General features: G+C 35.3%; 1 protein-coding gene across 5 annotated transcripts in view; it reads right to left on the reverse strand.

The window, feature by feature from the left end:
• VPS54 (VPS54 subunit of GARP complex) overlaps positions 1-24,492 on the reverse strand; it is a 139,757-nt gene that overhangs the window by 83,252 nt on the left and 32,013 nt on the right. For all 5 annotated transcript variants that reach the window (XR_006300984.1, XM_043603504.1, XM_043603501.1 and 2 more), the window contains exons 6-12: positions 23,178-23,309; positions 19,465-19,850; positions 9,928-10,054; positions 8,933-9,040; positions 6,445-6,500; positions 5,360-5,456; positions 1,311-1,651 (exon numbers count right to left, since the gene is read on the reverse strand). Coding sequence is in view for 4 of the 5 variants with exons in the window: in XM_043603504.1 (XP_043459439.1) it covers positions 1,311-1,651; positions 5,360-5,456; positions 6,445-6,500; positions 8,933-9,040; positions 9,928-10,054; positions 19,465-19,850; positions 23,178-23,309 (1,247 nt within the window). In the remaining variant the exon portion in view is untranslated. The remainder of the gene's footprint in view (positions 1-1,310; positions 1,652-5,359; positions 5,457-6,444; positions 6,501-8,932; positions 9,041-9,927; positions 10,055-19,464; positions 19,851-23,177; positions 23,310-24,492) is intronic.

Here is a 24,492-nt window from a genome sequence, read left to right on the forward strand (position 1 = left end):
ACTCCAAGTAAAAAGTTAAAACAAAACAAAAAATTAAGGAGGGTACCACCCTTTGTCCTTTCCATCCTGCTGCTAAGGATGCGGATTTGATGATAAAAGCTGAAGCAGCCTCTTTACAGATGAAAGCTGGAAAATGAGGACAGCAGAGCGGCCTTCTCCACTGTGGACCTCTCATCTCTGAACTGTTACATGACAGAAACAAAATTCTACACTGTTTGAGCTATAGGATTTGTACACCCCTTGTAAATTTTAGACTGCACCCTAACCAGTAAATGTGAAATGTTAGCTTGAACAGAGAAAAAATATTTTTATTAATATGTAGTTCAGGGTTTTCTTTTTGGTGAGGAGGAAGGTATTACAGTTGACTTTATGCTGTAACTGCAACCTTCATAAACTCCTTGGCCATAGGCTGACTTGTGTAAAAATAAAAGTACATGCTGAGTTATTATTCTTAACAATAATTAAATCCATACTACGTTCTTGGGTCGGAAAGATTTTATTGGCCTTGTTTTGTTTTTTCCACACAAGAGATTATTGGGACAACTGGTGAACTGTGAATGGGATGTATGGATTGCAAGGTAATAATGTATCAATGTTTTCTTCATTATAATTGGTTAACTGTAGTTATTCAAGAGAGTATTCTTGTATTTTAGGAAATATACACTTAAGAATACAGAAATAATGAGACATCACGTCTGCAACCTTTTGCCAAATGATTCAGAAAAAAATATTATCATGAGAGACAAAGAGAGAAGGGAGCAAGAAAGAGAAAAAGGAAGAAAGGGAGAAAGAAGGCAATGTGGTAAACTGTCAACAAATGACTTTTTCGTACAATTCTGGCAACTTTTCTGTAAATCTGAAATTATTTCAAAGTAAGTTTTAAAAAGTCATGTTTGAAAAAATGGTATAATCCGCTTGGAAATTCATGCCTTTGAAAAACTAAATCAAACAGATCTTCACTATATACAAAATACAAAGGCGTTATAGGAAAAGAAAGAAAAATAAACAAGGTAATGCTGACCTGATTTTCAGGACAAGTTCTGCCACTAGTGACTTTAAGTAAGTCAAATGCTCTGAAATAAGGGCATTTAATTAAATGGTTCCTTTCCAGCCTTAAAATTCTGTAATTTTCAATTACTTCCAATGCTCACCTCCTTACATTACATTTTCAAAAAGATATGTGTTTTGTAAAATTAATTTATTTTTGTTAAATTAAATTCCAAGACCAAAGTTCATATGGTTTTTCAATAAATTGAAAAAATCAGTCTTACTCAAAATCTTATAAAGTTGGCAGCAGTCAGCATACTCACATCATATCCACACCTCCTGGAGTAGCAGATGACGATGTCTGCTCTTTGCTGGATGAAGAATCAGTAGTACATTCTGGTTCGGATACCGAATCACTGCTGCAGGGCTCACTATTTGGAGATGCATTTCTTTGAGAGGTAGTGTCGATTGCTATAGGTGTTAATTCACTCTCATTGAATGCATCACTTATAAACAAGCCTTCATGGATTAAATAAGCCACTTCTGTGTCCAGTGAATTGTCTTTTGCAGCATTCTTCTGTTGTGAAATCTCTTCCAATTCCCTGGTCCTTCGGTTTTTGTCAAGAACTGAGAGAACAACGCTGTGAATGATATTTAACGTTGCCTATAAGAAAACAGGATATATTTTTAAAGGATTTAAAATAACATGTATCTAAAGTCCCCAAAAGTGAATTCTGCATATGTACTTTTTAAAATCTTATAAATGAGTGTCAAGGTCATGCATGTCATAATTACACCAATCTTTTATCACAGTAAAGGTGACTTTGTGAAAAACTACTCAAGAGAAATGGGTTCCCTAAAGCTTAAGAATGGAGTTCTGTATTTTCATTGATTTAAGTAGCAATCTCCTGAGAGTACACTGCATATATTCTAAGTATCTTAAATAGGTTACACTAAACATAACTTGCCTACAATATATCTAGTAAGGGGTTAAATAGCCACAATATATAAAGAACTCTTACAACTCAACAAAAAAATCTGATTAAAAAATGAGCAAAGAAAGTATTTCTCCAAAGAAGACATACTAATGGCCAATGAGCATATGAAAGGATGCTCAACATCACTAATCATTAGAAAAATACAAATCAAAACCAAAATGAGATACCACCTCACACCCATTCAAATGGCTACTATCAAAAAACAAAAACAAAAAACAAAACAAGAAAAACAAGTGTTAGAATATGAAGAAACTGGAGCCTTTGTGTACTGGTAAATTAAATTATGAACTTCAAATAGTTTATTCCTATAATGTGGTAAACACTAGTAAAAGCCAAAACAACCTTTTCTGATTATAAAAGTAATACCTCTCTTTGTAGAAATATTTAGGAAAAACAAAGAAATTAATAATGAATTTAAATTATACTGCCAAAAGATAACCACCAAAAAGACAAACTGTCTCTTTATTGTATGAAGATGAAGGGATAATAAATCTTTTTAACATAGCTGATCACATACTATATAAACAGGCCTATACTGTCCCTTCACTTAATGTTATAATCTACGCATTTTCTTCAACATTAAAAATCCTCAGATGCATGATATTCCATGGTAATGAATATACCAGGCATAATTTACTTTACCCTTCCCTCTACTGTTAGATATCTGGGTTCTTTCCAATTTGCAGTTATTTGAAAATTCTCAATTAAAAATGAACAGCTTGTGGGGCGCCTGGGTGGCGCAGTCGGTTAAGCGTCCGACTTCAGCCAGGTCACGATCTCGCGGTCTGTGAGTTCGAGCCCCGCGTCGGGCTCTGGGCTGATGGCTCAGAGCCTGGAGCCTGTTTCTGATTCTGTGTCTCCCTCTCTCTCTGCCCCTCCCCCGTTCATGCTCTGTCTCTCTCTCTGTCCCAAAAATAAATAAACGTTGAAAAAAAAATTTTTTTTAAATGAACAGCTTGTAATTAACATTATTTTTCAATGAAATCATACCCTTACAGAATCACAAACTTTTTTCAAAGAAAAAGTACCATATTTATACGTTATATATCATCTTCAAAGATGTTTTACAGAAGTATTAGCTTAAGGGGTCTAAATGTGAAAATGAGAAACTACAACTATGATAAATCACTGTTCCCATATTGTATATATATCAAATGAAGATTTGACTTAGTTTAACTGATAGAGAACCTAAAAGTGAAATAGCTATAAAAAAATTACTGGCAAAAGATATGAAAGCAACCCAAGTGTTCATCCATAGATGAATGGATAAAGATGTGGTATATATATACAACGGAACATTACTCAACCATAAAAAAAGAATGAAATCTTGCCATCTGCAACAACATGGAAGAATCTAGAGGGTATAATGCTAAATGAAGTAAGTCAAAGACAAATACCATACGATTTCATTCATATGTGGAATATAAAAAACAAAACAAACAGAAAAAAAGAGAAAAAAACAGACTCATACATATAGACAACTGGTGGTTGCCAAACAGGAGAGAGGTGGGAAGAAGGGTGAAATAGGTGAAGGGGATTAAGAGTACACTTATTGTAATGAGCACTGAGTAAATTATAGAACTGCTGAATCATTATATTATACACTGGAAACTAATAGAACAGTGTATTTTAATTTTTTAATATTCATTTATTTTTGAGAGAGAGAGAGAGCACTAGTGGGGAAAGGGCAGAAAAAGAGGGAGACACAGAATCCAAAACAGGCTCCAGGCTCTGAGCTGTCAACACAGAGCCTGATGCTGGGCTCGAACTCACAAACTGTGACATCAATCATGACCTAAGCCAAAGTCGGACGCTTAACCAACTGAACCACCCAGGCGCCCCTAGAACACTGTGTATTAATTATACTTAAATAAAAAAGAATACTGGCAAAAAGTTGGTCAATTCTACAATCTGCAGTGTAAGAGTTATATACATCCAGACATACAATAGAAGTATGTGTGATGAAGTCATGGCGGGAATATGAGAAAAAGTGAAAACGTGGCTTAGTTATTTGAGCAATCCACATCTATAGGTTTACTATCATCACTACAAATGAGTGGGACCAACATTTTGGTAGGAGCCTAAAGTACAGTGAATCACATTTTTAAAAACTTTTCCCACTCAGGTTATACACATGACTTAGCATCACTCCATGTTGATAAAGTCATGTCACAGATTAAGTACCAAAGTCCCCCAGGCCATTTAACAGAATACTAAGGAGATGCCAGGGATGTTAACTAGCACATGTAACACAATACTGACATCTGATAATTCAAAGAATAGCAAATTTCACAACCTGTTACATTCAGTAATTCCTAAGCATTGTCTTATTAAAACACAGCGGTGACATGTTAGTGATTCTAACTACAATGCATTAGTCTGTGACATCTTTTCTTCTGAAAAATGCTCTTTGGCATATGTTCTTTTCCTTATATTGACTGGTTTAAAATTAAGTGATTATACTGAAGAGACAGAATAATTAAATGTAAATGCATAATCCTTGATCGGACCTCAGATTAAAAAGTAAAATAAAAGCCTGCAATAAAGGACATTAGTAGAGCAATTTAAATATGAATTATATGTTAAAAAATGCCATTGGGGCGGCTGGGTGGCTCAGCCGGTTAAGCCTGACTTTGGCTCAGGTCATGATCTCACAGTTCGTGAGTTCAAGCCCTGCGTCAGGATCTGTGCTGACAGCTCAGAGCCTGGAGCCTGCTTCAGATTCTGTGTCTCCCTCTCTCTCTGCCCCTCCCCTGCTCACACACTGTCTCTCTCTCTCTCTCAAAAATAAATAAACATTAAAAAAATTTTTTTTAAATACCATTATATCAGGATTAAAGATTTCTAGAAAACATTAGTGGTTTAGAACAGATTTTTGAGTGTTTCACATATTGTGCCTATAGATAATCTAGAGAGATTCAAAAATCACAAAATCATAAGAGGAAGTATTATTTTATAATATTTAATGCCAAGTAAGCACTATATTTTTTAATATAAAACTTATCCTAAATTATAGAGTATCAAAATACTCTGAAGCACTTCAAATCTTATTTGAAACCAAGGCTCTTTAGAGAAATTATAAAAACAGGGGTGCCTGGGTGGTCAATTCAATGGCTCATTCTTGATTTTGGCTCAGGTCATGATACTACAGTTCATGAGACTGAGCTCTGCATTGGGCTGTGTGCTGACAGCATGGAGCCTGCTTGGGATTCCCTCTCTCTGCCCCTTCCCCACCCCCTGTCAAAATAAACAGTAAAAAAATTACAAAAAACAAAGAAATTATGTTTTTCTAATCCAATTCTATATGTATATACCTAGAAAGTGGACTTAATTTTAGCGATATTCTGGATAAACTGAAAATCACATAAACTTACCTTAACTCTTTGTAGGAAAATTGTAAACTTTGAGAAAATGTCCTTCAGCAGATCAAACCACTGAGGAAAATTCAACATTCTCATCTGATCTGCAAGCCTAGAAAAAAAAAATTCAAAGAAAAAAATATTTGTCTTTGGGCACTTAGGAGTTTATTCTCAAAAGATACTTCTATATTTGCAATACAGGAATTTTTCTATTTGAGAAAATTTCCTAGGGAATAAAATTTAAAATAACTGACTCTCCAGGTCCATAGAGCTTTTAACAGAATACCAGTAACTTAATTTTTCCAACTACTAGTGATTCCTGCATTGTTACGGTTGCTTCAACTAATTCTGAAACAGAGTTTTCACTAGGTAATAGTGTAGAAATTAAAACCCCTCAATCCTTATTCTATGAATTTGGCCTGGAAAAATTTCACAGTGATTCATATTGCTATTCATATCTTGGGCCACTTAATAAATAGAGTTTAGATATCTATATGAACTAGAAATTCAGTTATAAAATATTTATCACCAATCTCAAAATGAAAAAAAATAGGAATTTAAAGGGCGAAAACAAAAAATTACAGGCATGAGGCAATTCAAAATCATGTACTCAAATTCCTCAAAGTCAATTAGAAGCTGGGTTTTAATCAGATAGCTAAATAATTTAAACATAACACTGTGATTCCTCTGAAATGGACCATCTTCAATTTCTCTCCTCCATACCTATGTTGTAGCCTCTTGCCCTGGGAGGCTGACCTGCTGGGCGTGGCCAAGGAGGAGCCCTTATAAAACACTGGAAGGAAGAAAGGTACTGATAGCTCCACCTCCCTTCCTGAGAGGTTGTCTCAGGAAGACTGCCTCCAGCACTGCAGATCACTTCAACTACTACAGGCCTTTTTTTTTCCTACTACTAAGTGGCCTTCTCCTGAATCCTACTGTTCTCATCTCTTGTCCCTTAAAGGTACTGCACTGTCACTTGTGATTTTTCTACACTCTGCCCATACCTTAGTAAATAATTCCTTAATTAAATCCTCCTCAGATTATTCTAATGTGTCATCTTTTCCCTAACTGATAACTCCCAACGTAATATTTATACTTACTTCACAATAACATCTGTGTCAATTTCTTCTATTTGTGAAACTTTATTAATCACACACTGCAAATTTTAAGAAAAAAATTCAATTAACATCTTTAGAATTCTAAGTACCTCATGGTTCATTTACATATTAAAAATGGCTTCCACGGAAAAAAAAAATGACCTCAATGACTACGATCATTTTACCAGACGTCTCTTGTGTCTTTTATACACACGTCAAGGTGTATAAAACACTGTAGCATTATATCCTTACCCTATTAAATAATTATTCCAGGATATGCTTGAACTGTTATATTAACTAAAATCCCTTACTATTTAAAACCACACACCAAACAAACAGAACAACACCCAGAACCATAATTCTTAGGAATAAGGTATAAGCCCCATATTAAAATTCCAAAAAAAAGTTCATTTTGGAGGTTATGTTTTCTTGCAATATATGTAACAGATTAAGTTAAAAAAATGCTTAGACTTCAGGAGAATCCTGGGAATTACAACACAGCAGTTTCATAAAATCTGTCTAGAAGTATCACATACATATATAAAACTACACAAATTATGTTCAAATCTATTTTTACAAATGGAGTACACTTGTGTAATGAAAACTCGGATCATGAAATTAAACACTGCCAGTAAGCACCTCTCTTGCTTCCCTTCTAGTCACTACTTTCTCCGAAAAGATACTATCTTGATTTTTAATACCACAGATTAATTCTAATATCATAGATTAATTACAAAAGTGTGTCTCCTTTGTGACTCCTTTGTGTCTGGTTTATTTGGCTCCACATTATATATGTGATATTCATCCATTTGTTCCATGTGATTTATTCATTCTCATTGCTGTACAGTATTCATACAAATATACCACAACTCGATCATTTTTTTTTTTTTTTACTGATGACAGAATTTGGGTTTTTCAAAGGAGAAAAAAAGAAAAATTTGGGTTTTTCCAGTTTTTATTACAAATAGTGCCGCCATGAAATATTATGCTGTTTTGGTAAATTTATGTATGCATTTCTGCTGATAAATACCTGGCAGTAGAATTGCTGAGTTACAATGTATGTGTACATTTAGTGCTAGTAGCTATTGCCAACAATTTTTGAAAGTGGTCATAACAATTTTAAAATATTGTGTTTTAGTATTCAAAAGAAGTAAAAAAGGTGGTATGATTACTAATCTTTTTTTGCTTGTTTTATTTAAACATTAAAAACTCAGAAATGTACATTCAACCTGATGATGATCATTAAGCCTAATAAGTGTATTTAAAATTATTGTTTCTCATATTTAGAAAAACTGAAGTTTAATGTTTAATGATATTTATCAGAGTAAAACAGCAAAACAAAGATGAGACTGAAAAAGGTTTTAGTTTACAATAATAATTTCTTAAAGATAAGGATAAGAGGAAATAAACATTTACCTACTGCAGGTGAGAATGTATTTGGTAAAATCTTTTTAGAAAGCAATTCAACTCTATCAAATAGCTTTAAAAATACTTTTCACTCTCTGACCAAAAATTCCACATCTAGAAATCAGCTATAAGAAAATAGTCTTAACTATGGAAAAACCCAACAAAACTTTACACCAAATATGTGTGTCACAGTGTTCTACAGTACCGAACTGAAAAAATGTAAATATTCAACACAGAGGAAAGGCATAACTAATAAAATGTGGATAGGATTTTATACAACCATCAAAAATGATGTGTCTGAAGGCTTATAAGAGAAAATGCTTATGTTATGATTCTGAAATATATGTACAATTCACAATCATATATACAGTATGATAGCAACAATGAAAAACATCAGTAACAATTTACACTTAGAATTACACTTAAAAATACTTTTTTTTAAGAGAGAGAGAGAACACACACACACACACACACACACACACACACACACACACAAGCTGAGGGGAGGGGCATGAGGGAGAGAGAGAAAATCTTAGGCATGTTCCATGCTCAGCACAGATCCCAATGTGGGGCTTGATTCCATGACCCTGGGGCTTGATCTCATTGTCCTGGGATCACACGACATGAGCCAAAATCAAGAGTCAGATGTTCAACCGACTGAGTGACCCAGATCCCCCTACACTTAGAAATATTCTTAAAGTGATAATCTTTTGGCTAGTAGGTCTATTTTTTCTTCTATTTTTCTATATTCTAAGTTTTTAAATAAATGAGAAAATGTTACTATTATACTGCATATATATTATTACTAGATCATGTAAAAATAAATTTGATAAAAAGATTCTAGGGGCACCCTGGGTGGCTCAGTCAGTTAAGCATCGACTCTTGACTTCATGGTCTTGCAATTCATGAGTTCAAACCCCACATAGGGCTCTGCACTGACAGTGTGGAGCCTGCTTCGGATTCTGTCTCCTTTGCTCTCTGCCCCTCCCCCACTCATGCTTTCTCACTCTTGAAACATAAACATTAAAAAATTTTTAAAAAAAGATTCTAGACCAAAATATATCAAATAAAAATGTATATTTACCTGTTTAATGATATTCTTTGCTGTAATAATCATTTCTTCACTATAGATTTCTAAAAAATTAAGTTTTCTTTGTTTTAAAAGTCCAAATACAAGAGATACAAGTCTTTCCTATTAAAATAAAAGTATGGAATTTCACAATTTAAATATAGAATAATGTCACTCAGAAGTAGAAATATTCAACATCAAGCGTTTCATTATTTGATCCTCAGATCTCTACCCTGCACATGGTATTTTCTAGAAGCCCCCAAAAACCCCTTCTACAGCTATCTTGTCATCAGATTATTGGAGTCATAGTTTTAAAAACAGATAAATCCTAATGCACTACAGTGGATCAAATGAAGCTGTCTTGGGGACAAAACAATATGAGTACATTTTAGCATAGTTTCAACAAGTAGGTAGAAAGTATCCTTCTCAAATCCTGATGACCTGGACTCTTTGTGGGGAATTAACTGCTAACACATACAAAAATCTCTTTACTTAGGCTGCTATCAGGGCTTCTGGATCTTTCCTAGTTCTTGGTGGTAATCAGCATTGAAAAGTCAGCAGATAAGTGAAGCCTGGATCTTATGTATAAGCATATGCATAAAACATGTTCATAACAGGGGTTCAGTGACTGTTAATGACTGATAAGTTACTATATAATAATGATCACTTTTATAACAAACATACTCCAGTACATGCATACACATGGATATATGTTAATTCATCCTATATCTATATTTTAAGCTTGGTTTATAAGATATATATAAGACCTCATTTTAAATCCAATTTCTAATTAAGCTATAAAGTTACTTTATTCTCTAACTTCATAGGATAATGACAATTACAGTGCTTGCTAAAATCACATAGTTAGGGAAGGACTTCACAGAGGTCTGACTGAGCTTGAAATTTTTTTTTGCTCATTATAATCTGAGAAGAATGTGTTCTAAACTAATACTATTAGGAATTAACACTAAGCAATGACACCAATTTCATCCACAGTTTAAGACACGTACCTCTTCTAAAATTTGACAGTCATCATCCAGTGGTCTGTTTAAGTCACTATGAGAATAAGTAGAAAACTCTGCAATCATCATTTTATCTATCAGTTTTTCCAATTCACAAAGTTGTGATCCCAAATGCCTACAAAGGAAGAGGAAAATGTGACGTATATTCTTTAAAAACCCAAATTCGCTCCACAGTCAAGGAAACTAGGAGGCAAAACTTTTCTAGCAGCAGTATTTTGTGCAACAATGTAATGTAAAATGGAATCCTTTAACAAAAATAACTGCAACAGTTTCACATCATCTCCCATATTCTTTTTCTTTTTACATGTTTAACCTCCAAACACTTAAATGTGTTGTAGGACACATAGTTCTAGAAATTTCATGACTGCTTTTTTTGTCCGCTTTTCACAAAATATTCAGCTATTCTAAGTCCTTTCCTAATTAACCATTTACTGCATGGCAATGCCAGTAGCTCCCCAGCCATTCATTTATTCCACAAATACAAATACAAGTGCCTACTACAGCCCTGTCAGGAAGATATAAATACCTAACGGATCACATGGACAGACTGACTCAATTCAATCTCTGTTATGAATAGTCTGAGTTACTGTGCAATCTCCCCCAGGTCATTATACTGAAAGTCATTAGAACACAAAACTGAAAATACAAAACTGCTAAGAAACAGTATATCCATGGAACTTTTTCTCATAAAATATAATGTTCCTTTTTAATCTACCTCTAATATTTATAGATCCTACATAGGATAAGAGTGAGAAGGACTCTAATCAGATGAGCAGTTGTGGGGATGGTGAAGGCAAATACTGCAAACAGGATTTGGAACCAATTCCCTAAAGAAAGCATGCGGCAACCAAATGACAAGATTGATGCATGTAGTCTGCTCACCAAGGAACTAAGGATCACTACCTTCACATACAAAGAGATCTTTACTATACAAACTAAAAGCTTCATAAAAACAATGGATTAAAGAAAACTAGGTGATGTAGTTGGCCAAAGTATTTCAAAAATTAAGTGAAATGGGCCAACGAGAAATCTGTTTATATATTATATAAAAAAATTTAAGCTCTATTTTTGGTATAATTTCAAAATATGTTTATTTAAATGTCTAAATTTAAAATTTACCTTAAATTTAGACATTTGTTATTGAATAAAAAACATTTAAAAATACATATACTCACCATTTACTTGAAAAACTAATGTCAGCAACTATCTTTACTAAGACCAGATACAGCACATTTTTTAAAAACTAGTATAAACTATGTGACCTTTGGGGTGGCTGGGTGGTTCAGGTGGTTAAGCATCCAAGTATGGCTCAGGTCATCATCTCATGGTTCCTGAGTTCTAGCCCATGTAGGGCTCTGTGCTGACAGCTCAGAGCCTGGAGGCTGCTTCGGATTCTGTGTCTCCCTCTCTCTCTGCCCCTCCCCCATATGTGCTCTTTCTCTCTCTCTCAAAAATAAACATTAAAAAATTTTTAAATAAATAAAATAAACTATGTGACCTTTTAGATAGATCCATTTTTCTCATCTAAACAACATATGGTAAGCAGTGTAGTGATAATTTGGAAAAAAATCCAATGGTGAAATAATGTATATATTTGCATTTTGTAATATGAAAATTATATTTCTCAGAGCCAATTAGAAGATAGTAAGATTCTCATAAATGACACCAGTGTCTCACAATAAGCTAACTTAGAACATATTCACTAGTACAAACTAAAACACTGCCATAAGGAAGTTTGGCAATGTCTAGCAAATTACATAGGCAGTTAACCTTTGACCTGGGAATCTCACTTCTCAGTATCTGTCTCAAAGATACACTCTTAAAAATACAAAAGAACATATACGTTCATTGCAGCACTGTCTGTAACTGCAAAGGAATACAAACTACTCAAATGCTGAAAAACAGAGGGCTAGTTGACTATATCGTAATAGACACTATACACTTTTAAAATAATTGAGGAATACCAAGTAATATACTATATACTGCTACAGTTTCTCAGTCTTCTTTTTTTCAGTATTGCCCCAAGAAGTCCTTTTAGACCTTTTTATTCCTAATCACCACCACCAACCCCCACACACTAATATCACATATATACTGTATATCTGTTTATATACCTTGGCCCCCTGGAGGGTCACAAGTCATTATAATATCCAAGTTTTTCTTTCACCCTCAAGAACCAACTTTTGCCCCTTTAAGGTGATAGCCTCCCATTGAGAATACACACTGTAGAGTGATCTCCAGGGTATACTGTAAGGTTAAAACAGCAAGGTGGAGAAAAGTATATACAATTTACTAATGCTTATCTAAGATGAAGAACAAAGACAGAGATGGCTGGATGGATGATGGATAAATACAAACTAAAACATTTTAAAAGGGTGACTTATAGGGTAGGTAGGAAGGAAGGAACAAGATAGAAATTAAATTTTTCTGAATATCATTTGTTTCAGAGATTTGACTCAGAACCACATAACTACTTAACATAGTTATAGTACAAGATTACATTTAATAAATTCAATCCTTAAATATCAAAAGCAATGAAACAAATGAATTTAAATACACATCAAGTTAGCAGCAAATGTACACAAAGAAGAATTATTTCAAGTGACTTTAAAACGTAATGTACCTATTCATCCCACCAGGACATAGCTTAAAGAAGAGAAAGAAATCCTCCATGTTTGTAGTAATAATACTGTTAGTTCTGAGAGCATTCTATGTAGACTGTGGGATAAAATAAATGAGTAATTATGTTAGTGTCATCGAGAGCCACAGTTTTCACCTTCAGCCTGTTTTAAAGGACTTATATATATAAGATTAAAAAAGTAAAATCTTTATGGTCCTGAATTTAAATTAGGACTATCAAAATGAACTCCTACTTTTTCTTTAAAAAGAAAAATCTATTTTCTAGCTCTGTCCACTACAAAGGTCTAGAGATAATGACCAATCCAGTAGCAAGGAATATCTCTGGTATCCAGAGCATAATTTCTCAATACCATTTCCTACTGAAAGAAACTAGTTTCTTATTTCCACTAGAAATATAGTGGATTATAAGTCTGGGGGAAAAAATGTATGATATGAACATCTAATCATAACACAAAGTAAGAAAACTATTAAGCAAAAGCTCATGGAATTATGTAAAAGGCCACAAGAATGAACCTGAGGAGATTTCTACAAAAGACAGAACATTATGAACACTGACAAAAATAAAAACAGCAAAAATCTTAAATATATACAAATCCACATGCTTACAAAAATATTTTTAAATCATCAGTTAACTTTGGAAGATACAAGATTTTCAATTTGTTACTTTTAAAACAGCTAAATGAAAAAAATAAAGAAATCTAGAATTTATTCTGCCTCTCCTTATAAGAGCTGTCCTTCAGATTTACCAAATAATTATGGAGAAATATCACTTTACAGAAACATTCTGAGTAAAAAATGAATAAGGAAGTACAGAATCATAATATCATTATAGGTAACCCATGAGATGTTGAATCATAATATAGTTCAATGTTTAACTTTTTGAGGAATCTCCATACTGTTTTCCAGAGTGGCTGTACCAGTCTGCATTCCCACCAACAGTGCAAGAGGTTTCCCTTTCTCCACATCTTCACAAACATCTGTTGTTTCCTGAGTTAATTTTAGCCACTCTGACCGGTATGAGGTGGTATCTCAATGTGGTTTTGATTTGTATTCCCCTGATGATGAGCGATATTGAGCATCTTTTCATTTGTCTGTTAGCCATCTGGATGTCTTCTTTTGAAAAGTGTCTATTCATGTCTCCTGCCCATGTCTTCACTGGATTATTTGGGGGATGTTGAGTTTGATTAACTCTTTATACATTTTGGATACAAACCTTTTATCACATATGTCACTTACAAATATCTTCTCCCATTCCAAAGGCTGCCTTTGAGTGGCAGTGAACAACATGTTCATTGTTCTCTTCAATTCCTTTCATAAATGTTCTATAATTTTCAGAGTGCAGATCTTTTTACCTCTGTATTCCTAGGTATCTTACGGTTTTTGGTGCAATTGTAAATGGGATTGATTCCTCGATTTCTCTTTCTGCTGCTTCATTACTGGTGTATAAAAATGCAACAGATTTCTGTATGTTGATTTTATATCCTATGACTTAGCTGAATTCATGTATCAGTTCCAATAATTTTTTGGTGGAGTCTTTTCGATTTTCTACATAGAGTATCATGTTGTCTGTGAACAATGAAAGTTTGACTTCTTCCTTGACAATTTGAATGTATTTTATTTCTTTTTGTTGCCTGATTGCTGAGGCTAGGACTTCCAGTACTCTGTTAAATAATCATGTTGAGCCTGGATGCCCCCGTCTTGTTCCTGACTGTAGAGGAAAAGCTCTCAATTTTTACCTATTGAGGATGATATTAGATGTGTGTCTTCCGTTTTGGCCTTTATGATGATGAAGTACATTCCTTCTATCCTTCTTTGTTGAAGATTTTTTATCAAGAATGGATGCTGTATTTTGTCAAGTGCTTTTTCTCCATCTATTGAGAAGATCATATGGCTCTTATCCTTTCTTTTATTAATGTGGTGCATCATATTGATTGATTTGTGAATACTGAACCCAGGAATGAATCCCAGTTGATAGTGGTGAATGATTCTTTTAATGTACTGTTGGATTCAATTTGCAAGTGTCTTGTTGAGAATTTCGCATCCATGTTCCTCAGGGATAGTGGCCTCCAATTCTCCTTTTTAGTGGGTTTTTTTAATCTGGTTTGGGAATCAAGATAATGTTGGCCTCATACAATGAATTTGGAAGTTTTCCTTCCATTTCTAGTTTTTAGAACAGTTTGAGATGAATAGGTATTAACTCTTTTTTAAATGTTTGGTAGAATTCCCCTATGAAGCCATATGGCCCTGGACTTCTGTTTGTTGGGAAATTTTTGATTACTGATTCAATTTCTTTGCTGGTTATGGGTCTGTTCAAATTTTCTACTTCTTCCTGTTTCACTTTTGGTAGTTTGTATATTTCCAGGAATCTATCCATTTCTTCCAGATTGCCCAGTTTGTTGGCATATAATTTTTCATCATATCCTCTTATAGTTGTTTGTATTTCTTTGGTGTTGGCTGTGATCTCTCCTCTTTCATTCGTGATTTTATTTATCTGAGTTCTTACTCTTTTCTTTTTGGTAAGTCTGGCTAGAGGTTCATCAATTTTATTAATTCTTTCAAAGAACCAGCTCTTAGTTTCGTTGATCTGTTCTACTGTGCCTTTTTGGTTTGTTTGTTTCCATATCATTTATTTCTACTCTAATCTTTATTATTCCCCTTCTGCTGGGTTTAGGCTTTATTTGCTGTTCCTTCTCTTTTGAGGCTTCAGGTTTTTGTTTTTGTTTTTTTTTTTAAACGTTTATTTATTTTTGAGACAGAGAGAGAGCATGAACGGGGGAGGGTCAGAGAGAGGGAGACACAGAATCCGAAACAGGCTCCAGGCTCTGAGCTGTCAGCACAGCTGTCAGCACAGAGCCTGACGCGGGGCTCAAACCCACGGACCGCGAGATCATGACCTGAGCCGAAGTCGGCCACGCAACCGACTGAGCCACCCAGGCGCCCCTGCTGTTCCTTTTCTAAGTGTAAGCTCAGGTTGTATATTTGAGACTTTTCTTGCTTCTTGAGATAGGCCTGTATTACGATATACTTCCCTCCTGTGACCCCATTTGCTGCATCCCAAAGGTTTTGGACTGTCATGTTTTCATTTTCATTTGCTTCCATGCATTTTTTTTTTAATTTCTTGTTTAATTTCCTGGTTAACCCACTCATTCTTTAGTAGGAGGTTCTTTAACCATGTATTTGTGGTCTTTCCAAATTTCTTCTTGTGGTTGACTTCAAGTTTCATGTGTTGTGATCTGAAAATATGCATGGTATGATCTGTTTTTTCATACTTTGTGGAGGCCTGATGTGTGACCGCAGTATGTGATCTATTTGGGAGAATGTTCCACGGGCACTCAAAAAGAATGTGTATTCTGCTGCTGTTGGATGAAATGTTCTGAACACATCTGTTAAGTCCTTCTGGCTCAGTGTGTCATTCAAAGCCCTTGTCTCCTCGTTGATTCTCTGCTTAGATGATCTATCCATTGCTATAAGTGGAGTGTTAAAGTTCCTTACTATTGTTGTATTGTTATCAATGAGTTTCTTTACGTTATTCATTGATTTATATATTTGGGTGCTACCAAGTTGGGGGCATAAATATTTATGATTGTTAGATCTTCTTGATGGACAGACTCCTTTATTATGATACAGTGATCTTCTTCATCTTGTCCTTGGTTTAAAATCTAGCTCGTCTTATATAAGTATTGCTACTCCAGCTTACTTTTGACATCCATTTGCATGATAAATGTTTCTCCATCCCTCACTTTCAATCTGCACGTGTCTTTAGGACCAAAATGAATCTTTTAAGCAGCATATAGATGGGCCTTATTTATTTATTCATTTATTTATTCAATCCATTCTGATACCCTATATCTTTTGATTGGAGCACTTAGTCCATTTACATTCAGAGTAATTATTGATAGATAAAAATTTGGTGCCATTGTATTACCAATAAAGTTGCCGATTATGGAGATTTTCTCTATTCCTTTCTATTCTTTGTTGCTTTTGATCTTTCTTTCCCACTCAAAGGGTCCCCTGTAACATTTCTTGAAGAGCTGATTTAGTGTTCACAAACTCCTTTAGGTTTTGTTTATCTGGGAAACTCTTTATCTCCCCTTCTATTCTCCCCTTCTATTCCCAGAGTTTCTATCTGGGAAACTCTTTATCTCCCCTTCTATTCTATCTTATTGGATAAAGTATTCTTGGCTTCAGATTTTTCCCATTGCACATGCTGATGATATCCTGCCACTCCATTCTGGCCTGCAGGTTTCTGTGGAGACATCTGCTGCAAACCTGATTTGCCTTCTCTTGTAGGTTAGGGATTTCTTTTCCCTTGCTCTTTTCAGCATTCTTTCCTTACCTCTATATTTAAAAAAATTTCACTATGATGTCTTGGTGTTGGCTGGCTTTTGTTATATTTGATGGGAGTTACCTGTACCTCCTGCATTTGGATGTCTGGCTCCTTCCCCAGATTAGGGAAGTTGGAAGCTATAATTTGCTCAAATAAACCTTCTACCCCCTTTCCCCTCTCTTCTTCTGGAACTCCTATGATACAAATGTTATTACACGTTATGGAGTTGCTGAGTTCCCTAAGTCTACATTCATGATCCAATACTTTTCTTTCTTCTCTTCAGCTTCATTATTTTCCATAGCTTCTATATCAGATTCATTCCTCTGCTTCATCTATCCTTACTTCATTACATCCAGTCTGTTTTGCATCTTTGTTATAGCATTTTTTATTTTAGCCTGACTAGTTTTTAGCTCTTTTATCTCTGCAGTAAGGGCTTCTCTAATGTCTTCTATGCTTTTCTCAAGCTCAGCTAGTATCCTTATGATTGTTGTTTTAAATTCTAATTCAGGCATATTACTTATATTTGTTTTGAGTAAATCCCTGGCCATGACCTCTTCTTGTTTCTTTTGGGGCAAATTCCTCCATCTTGTCATTTTGACTAGGCCACTGTTTTTGTGTATGTGTTAGGAAAGACTTATATGTCCTGCTGAGTGTAATGGCTGTATTAAGAAGAGGTCCTATACTGTTCAGGGCCTGGCACGTCAGAAAGTATTTCAGAGTGTGCACTCTGCAGAGAGTGGCTGCTCTTTCCCTCAGGTCAGTTCTTTGCAGTGTTTCTCCCTGCCTGCATTGGGGAGTGTTGGGACCTTGTCCAGTGTGTGGCATTTTAACTAGGTGTGCTTTGGTCTGCTTGTTAAAATAAGCCTGATCCTATTTCCACTAGAGCTGAAACTTTGCCACACTCTATCAAGTTCAGAAGAATTGATATGTGTGGAGGATTTGTGTTGGTCTTTGGGGGAAGGAGCCTGTTGTGCTGGTTCTCAGGCCAACTTGCTATAGTAAAAATGCACCCACAGGGCACAGTGGGGTAGGGCCTGGTGTAAGCAGCTCCAGCCTCCACTGGGGGCAGTGTGTTGCTCATTGAAGTTTCTCTGTGCTGATGGGCAGGGGGGGGAAATGGGTCACCCCACTCTCTCATCCCCAAAAAGGGGAGTTCGCATCTGCTGCTGTTCAGGAAGGCTTCACAGAAGAGTAAACAATCTCCGCTCTTATGTCCGAGGCTTCTGTCAGAACTCTGCTTTCATCTGGTGCCCAAGCCATCTGCCTGTCTGGTGGCACAGACCTCCTGTGTTTTATCTCAGGCATGCAGCTGGGTTTCAAAAACTCCAAATTTTAGGGACCCAGCGCAGCACAAATCTATGCTGATCCTCTGGAAAAGGGTCTCGCCACGCTATAGTTGGTGCCAGTTTGTTCCAGAAAAGCAGTCACATGCCCACGCAGGGGGCTTGGAATTCATGGTAAAACACAGCCAAAAGCTGGTTTCTTGGCTAGCTGCCTTCAGCAGGTGCCTCTACTGCAATGCTAATTAATGAGGTGGCTCAATGGTGTCTGCCATCTCTTTTGTCCCCTGAGAGGCAGTACCACCTCTCCCAAATACACTCCAAGAAGGGGAACTGTTTCTCCTAGTGAGACCCAGGAGATCCTCAGACCATTCTGTCCACTCCGGGGCCTCTGCCCTCCTTTCCCCAGGAGCACCCCTAAGTCTGCCAGGCATGACCCGAACAATGGTGCAGAATTCTAAAACTTCAGATTTTGAGCTTCATGCTTGCATGCACTTACAATAATCACCCCCTCACCTCCTCCCAGTCAGGGGTTTTGGGGAAGACTTTCTTGTGCAACCCTGTGCACTGCTTTCTCTCACTGTCTCTGTGACCAGGGCTCCCTCCCCTCCACAGCACCTACAGTTTTTTTCTCCCCCAAGTCAACTCTCCACAGCTCCTACCTTCCACGATGTGCCTGTTTTTCTCTCCAGATGTGCAGTTTTTCTCTCAGTCTTCAGATCAATTCCTTGAGTGTTCAGAATGATATAGTATTTATCTAGCTGTGCTTGAGGGACAAGGCAAGCATAGGGTCCCTCTACTACTCCACCATCTTAACTCACAAACACCCAGGACCATACCAAAGATTTTAAGTAATTTCTACACCCAATGTGGGGCTAAACCCCCAGATCAAGAGCCACATGGTCCACCAACTGAGCCAGCCAGGGGCCATAAAATGAACTTATTCTGAGATATACTGGTATTCCTTCTTCACCTTGATCTACTACCTTCACACAAAACTAATTTAACATTTTCAAAATGTTATTTTCAAAGCTGTGACTGGCCTTTCATTGACTGGCATCCTCTACCAGAAAATTTAATTTTGTTTCTCCATCCAAATGTTTCTGTAAATATTAGTCCTTATGATTTGCTAAGACTAAAACAGCACAATGATAACATTACTAAACAGATCAGTCTAGAAGAAAAACTATTCATGTAACTAAATACATTCACACTTCTTCAGCTTTAAAATTTTTAAATTTCTAACATTATTTCCAATAGCTTATTTAAAGGACATACCGGAAGCTGTGAATGCCCTGAAGTTCCTGCTGTAGAACCTCTTGTGTTGTTGCTATTAAGTCCAATGCTCCAACAAATTCAGAAGTGGATAACAACACCTGTACTGTAGGCTGAGTTTGGTGTACAGTGGCCATTAGCTTGAGTTTATTGTACACTTTAACACAATTATTTCTGGTAAGTGCCAGTCTTAAAATGTGTAGTGATCCTTCACACATTACTTTATCAATCTGTGCAATTTTATCTCGAAGCATTTTTACAGCCTGGGAAGTTTTCTTGAGGTAGTCCTGCAATTCGTGTTGAGAGGTCATAGCATGAAAAAATGCTTCTGAACGTAGAGAGATCTGGTGAGCAATGTTTACTTCCACAATATCCAGATAATGGCTCAGCTTAAGAGGGAAGAAAAAAAAATCATAAGAGTATTGTAAGTATACCTTCTTTCACTATCCACATACTTTCTGAAAATGATACAAGATTTCTATATGTATTTTAAATCCCATTGTGTGAACTATTTGATTATGGAATTCTTGATATTGAGCATAACAGAACAGAAGGGAGATAAAAGGTAACAGCCCAAATATTAATAAATTTAAGACAAAAGAGTAGAAGAAGCTGATTTACCTTCTTCCCCTGCTCCTGCTATTACTGCCCTCCAAATACCAACTACTTTCTAGAAAGTAAGAGTCATCAGAGATCATTATCTAGTTTTAGAAGTTCTAAGATCTGAGACAGAATGATCTCCTTAACCGTCACACCATCACACATCACTTATCTGACTAAAAGCTTATTATAGTTACTGTTTATTGACCTCCTCCTTCTATATACCGGGCACTGGTATTTTATACACATAATTTTCTAGTTCTAACAATCTTAGAGTACAAGTATTATTTGTATTCTTATTTTTACAGATGAGGAAACTGAGGCTCAGAGACATTAAATAATTTGAATAAAGTCATGTGGTTAGTAAGTGGAAAAGCTAAAATTTGAATCCAGGCCTGACTCAAAACTGAAGCTCTTTCTATTATACCACACTTCCACAAAATACTAAAGAATTCATGATCCAGTCACAAATTATGGAAAGTAGTAGAATTCACTGGGACATTTTTTTCAAGGCTGCTTATCTTACATTTCAAAAATTATTCTTGGGGCGCTTGGGTGGCTCAGTCAGTCGGGCGTCCGACTTCGGCTCAGGTCATAATCTCGCAGTTCACAAGTTCAAGCCCTGCATGTAGCTCTGTGCTGACAGCTCAGAGCCTGGAGCCTGCTTCGGATTCTATGTCTCCCTCCCTCTCTGCTCCTCCCCTGCTCATGCTCTGTCTGTCCCTCTCTCAGAAATAAATAAACATTAAAAATATTTTAAAAGATTATTCTTTTATCAATCTGTAAAACTCAGTTTATTGCCAATATATTTTCCTTTTAAAATATGCCTTAAATGAAATCACATTTTATTTGTAACACAACCAAGATTAATTCCTAGAGTAACATATATTTAAAAATACTTTCTAATTTCAAATATGGGCTTCTAACACTTGAGTTATCTTTTCTTCCTTTCTAATTGCATATGCTTTTTTTGGCTACATTATCTTCTACTTCTCTCCCACTTTTTAACTTTTAGATTCTTCAACCTATAGCTCAAGCTCTAGGCATTCTCTCTCAACATCTCACGAGAATTCACAGTGCTAAAGGGTTAATGGGCTTTCAACATGTAGGACTCATAAAATTAGAAGAGATTATTTGGTCACCAAGATTGTTTCCTTAAAACCATGCAAGATCACACATATCTTCAACAAAGCTCCTTCAGTAATCTATCATAATATATACTAGGTTACAAACAAGAAAATTTTCCATAGTTTAAATCTCTTCAGTTTATACCCTTTTACTGTTGTTCTTTTCATCTTCAACACGTCTGTGCACTTATTTACCTAAAAAGCAATATGGGGACAAAGGTACTTGGGTACATTGCAAGCTAAAGTAGACTCAATTTTCAGAATAGTAAATGGAGAATGAGCAACTCCTTTAGGAGAGTGCTACTCAGAATTCGGTTTATATGCTGCTGCCAGTCTGTGAACTATTTAAGAGGTCCATGATAAAATAAGGAAATTTGCTGGAAAGTAAATCAACTATATCACTAAGTCTACTGAACTGTTTTTTCATAGAAAGACTTTCTTAATAAAGGAAGCACTGCAATGATTTACATTCTAGTGCAAACCACTAGGTTTCATCACAAACCAGCACTTTGGGTAGCATTACAATAAAATACAAATTATCTAACCCTGGTTGTAGCATTCCCTCTCTTAAAACATAGCAAGATATAAACAGCTGTTTGTCAATCGTAAAGTGAGTTTGAAAGTGTTCTCTTGGGATCCTTTCTTCCACTCCTTTTCTAAGACAAGAGTAGAATAAGATGAAGCCCAAATGTAAATATAATGATCTTAATTCTGCAACTTACCAAAAAATAAAATTCCATTACTTTAGTCACTTTATACATTTACCATGAGAAAATTCTTTCATTTGAATTTCAAAGATTTCTGCAAGTTATCAATATTCCATTGATCTATTCTTTTCAACAGCATAATATTTTCATAATTCATTTCCTATTAAAATTCTATAAAGGGAACAATTTTTAGTCTTCCTAAAAGTATTTAGGAAGTATTAGTATTTAGGAAGAGATTTTCATTGGCTTTTGTTGTTTTCTCTTTTAAGGTGACTAGTCTAGCAGGGCATATATTGGAATGTGAAAAAAAGCAGTCTGAGAATGAGCCTGTGTCCATAAACCCATCATTTTCATCGGATTTATGAATTTGTTCCTACTCAAGGAAAACCTTTATATGTGAAAATGTTGCCAAAGGAAAAATTACTTCATTTTTATTTTCAACTGTAAGAAAAAGAATACTCATGATTCTTTCCTTACATGTCTTCTCCTCTTCTCCCCAAACTAGTTTCCTCTTCAGTTACTGGACCTCATTTATTGAATAGTAGTCCTGAGACAAGTTTCCAGATTGCCAAGAGATGTCACTAACCTGAAACAAAATGCTTTCTTCTCAGTTTAAGAACCAGTTTTAGAAATGCTCTAAACTGAATGCTGAGAAAGAATAGGAATCAAAGACCTTTACTTCCTATTCAAGTTTTAAAAGATTCTTGATATAGGAGTTAAGATGTGTTTAAAATTCTACATTTTAAATGACTTTCAAGATGCTGATTTCTCCCTTAGAGAACACTATAAGAACTTTTAAAAACTGCTGACTACTAACATGTAAAAGATCAGGCTTTGCAAAGCTAAAAATACTATATTTTTTAACTATACTTTTGTTTCGAAATAATCATCCTTACTATGTATAAATAAGGAAAAATAGCACCTTTGCAAAAGTTGATTTTCCATGCCTTAAATCATAAAGAATATAAAATTTGCCAATGTATTTTTGGAGATAAATGTAAAGCAATTAATTGTGTTGTCTAATACATCCTTCCAACCTAAATTCTAGCAACTGCTATTTTGGATAAGAAGCACTCAAACAATTAGCTTTTCCTTTTTCACCAGTACAACTTGTTTTCCATTGAATCAAATGTTTTTACTTTTATCAGTTAAAATTTGAAGGCAGTAACAATAAAAATGAAATTAAATTAGCCCTTACTAAATAACTAAATCTGAACCCACACAAAAGGTACTACTTAACTATAATAAAGTTTCTACCTGGGAAAAGTAAAAAAGAAATTACCTTTTCTTGTAGCAACTTTGAGGAAGCTGCATCACGATTTCCTTTTCCACCAGCAGTATTAAAATGAGACCATGGTAAAACTGAATTAAAAGTTAAGGAATCGTCCAAGGCAAAATCTGGTTTCATAAAAATCTATTAAAAAATGTATTTTCCTCGATTAGATAAACATTTCTTTTACATCCATTATCCCTTCAAACATCATAAGACCATTAATAATAAACTTGGATCTCAAGCATAAACAGAAAAGCAAGTGATATGCTGATTTACACAAGAATCTGTATAAACATGTATAGTTTCATCAAGTTTAAAATACTCATAAAAGACAGAAAAATGTTTTTTGTCTTTACCAATGGAGATAATCATTCCATTATTATGTGATCAAATTCACTAATATAGTCCCACTAAGATTATACCAAAGGGAGACATCCTCTTTATCCAAAAATTTCTATATTATTTCCCTCACTGATAGCAGTTTTTAAAAAAATCCCAAATGTCAATTTCTCTATATTTCTATTTTCTCCTGCTTAAAATGTTTTCAAAATTACTTTGTAGATTAGATATATACTGAATTTTAAAACCAAAACAAATTCAATTTTATGAAAAGACTACTCTTTTTCCTTTACATACTGCATTCATCTGGGCACTAAGTCCTACCCACTATATTTTCTAAATAATACTTGAATCCTCTCTCTCTTCTAAGTCTATAGCATTTCATCAGTGCAACCCCTCATTACCTCTGGATTACAGACATGGCTATTTAATGATATGCTTCCTCAATCTATTCCCTCTACTAATGTCAGATATACTTTTTAATGTTTATATATTTTTGAGAGAGGGAAAGAAAGAGAGAGGATCTGAAACAGGCTCTGCGCTGTCAGCATAGAGCCTGACACAGGGCTCAAACTCACAAACCACTAGACCATGACCTGAGCAGAGGTTGGATGCTTAACCGACTGAGCCACCCAGGCAGCCCATCAGATATACTTTTAAAATACAAGTATAACTGAATTAATTTCTGTTTTAATCTCTCAATGGATTCCCATGACCTCAGGACCAAACTTTTTAGAAGGGCATCAAAAGCCTTTTGTTGGGGCGCCTGGGTGGCGCAGTCGGTTAAGCGTCCGACTTCAGCCAGGTCACGATCTCGCAGTCCGTGAGTTCGAGCCCCGCGTCAGGCTCTGGGCTGATGGCTCAGAGCCTGGAGCCTGTTTCCTATTCTGTGTCTCCCTCTCTCTCTGCCCCTCCCCCGTTCATGCTCTGTCTCTCTCTGTCCCAAAAATAAATAAACGTTGAAAAAAAAATTTAAAAAAAAAAA

Source organism: Prionailurus bengalensis, chromosome A3 (genome assembly GCF_016509475.1).
Source record: "Prionailurus bengalensis isolate Pbe53 chromosome A3, Fcat_Pben_1.1_paternal_pri, whole genome shotgun sequence".
Taxonomy (NCBI): Eukaryota; Metazoa; Chordata; class Mammalia; order Carnivora; family Felidae; genus Prionailurus; species Prionailurus bengalensis.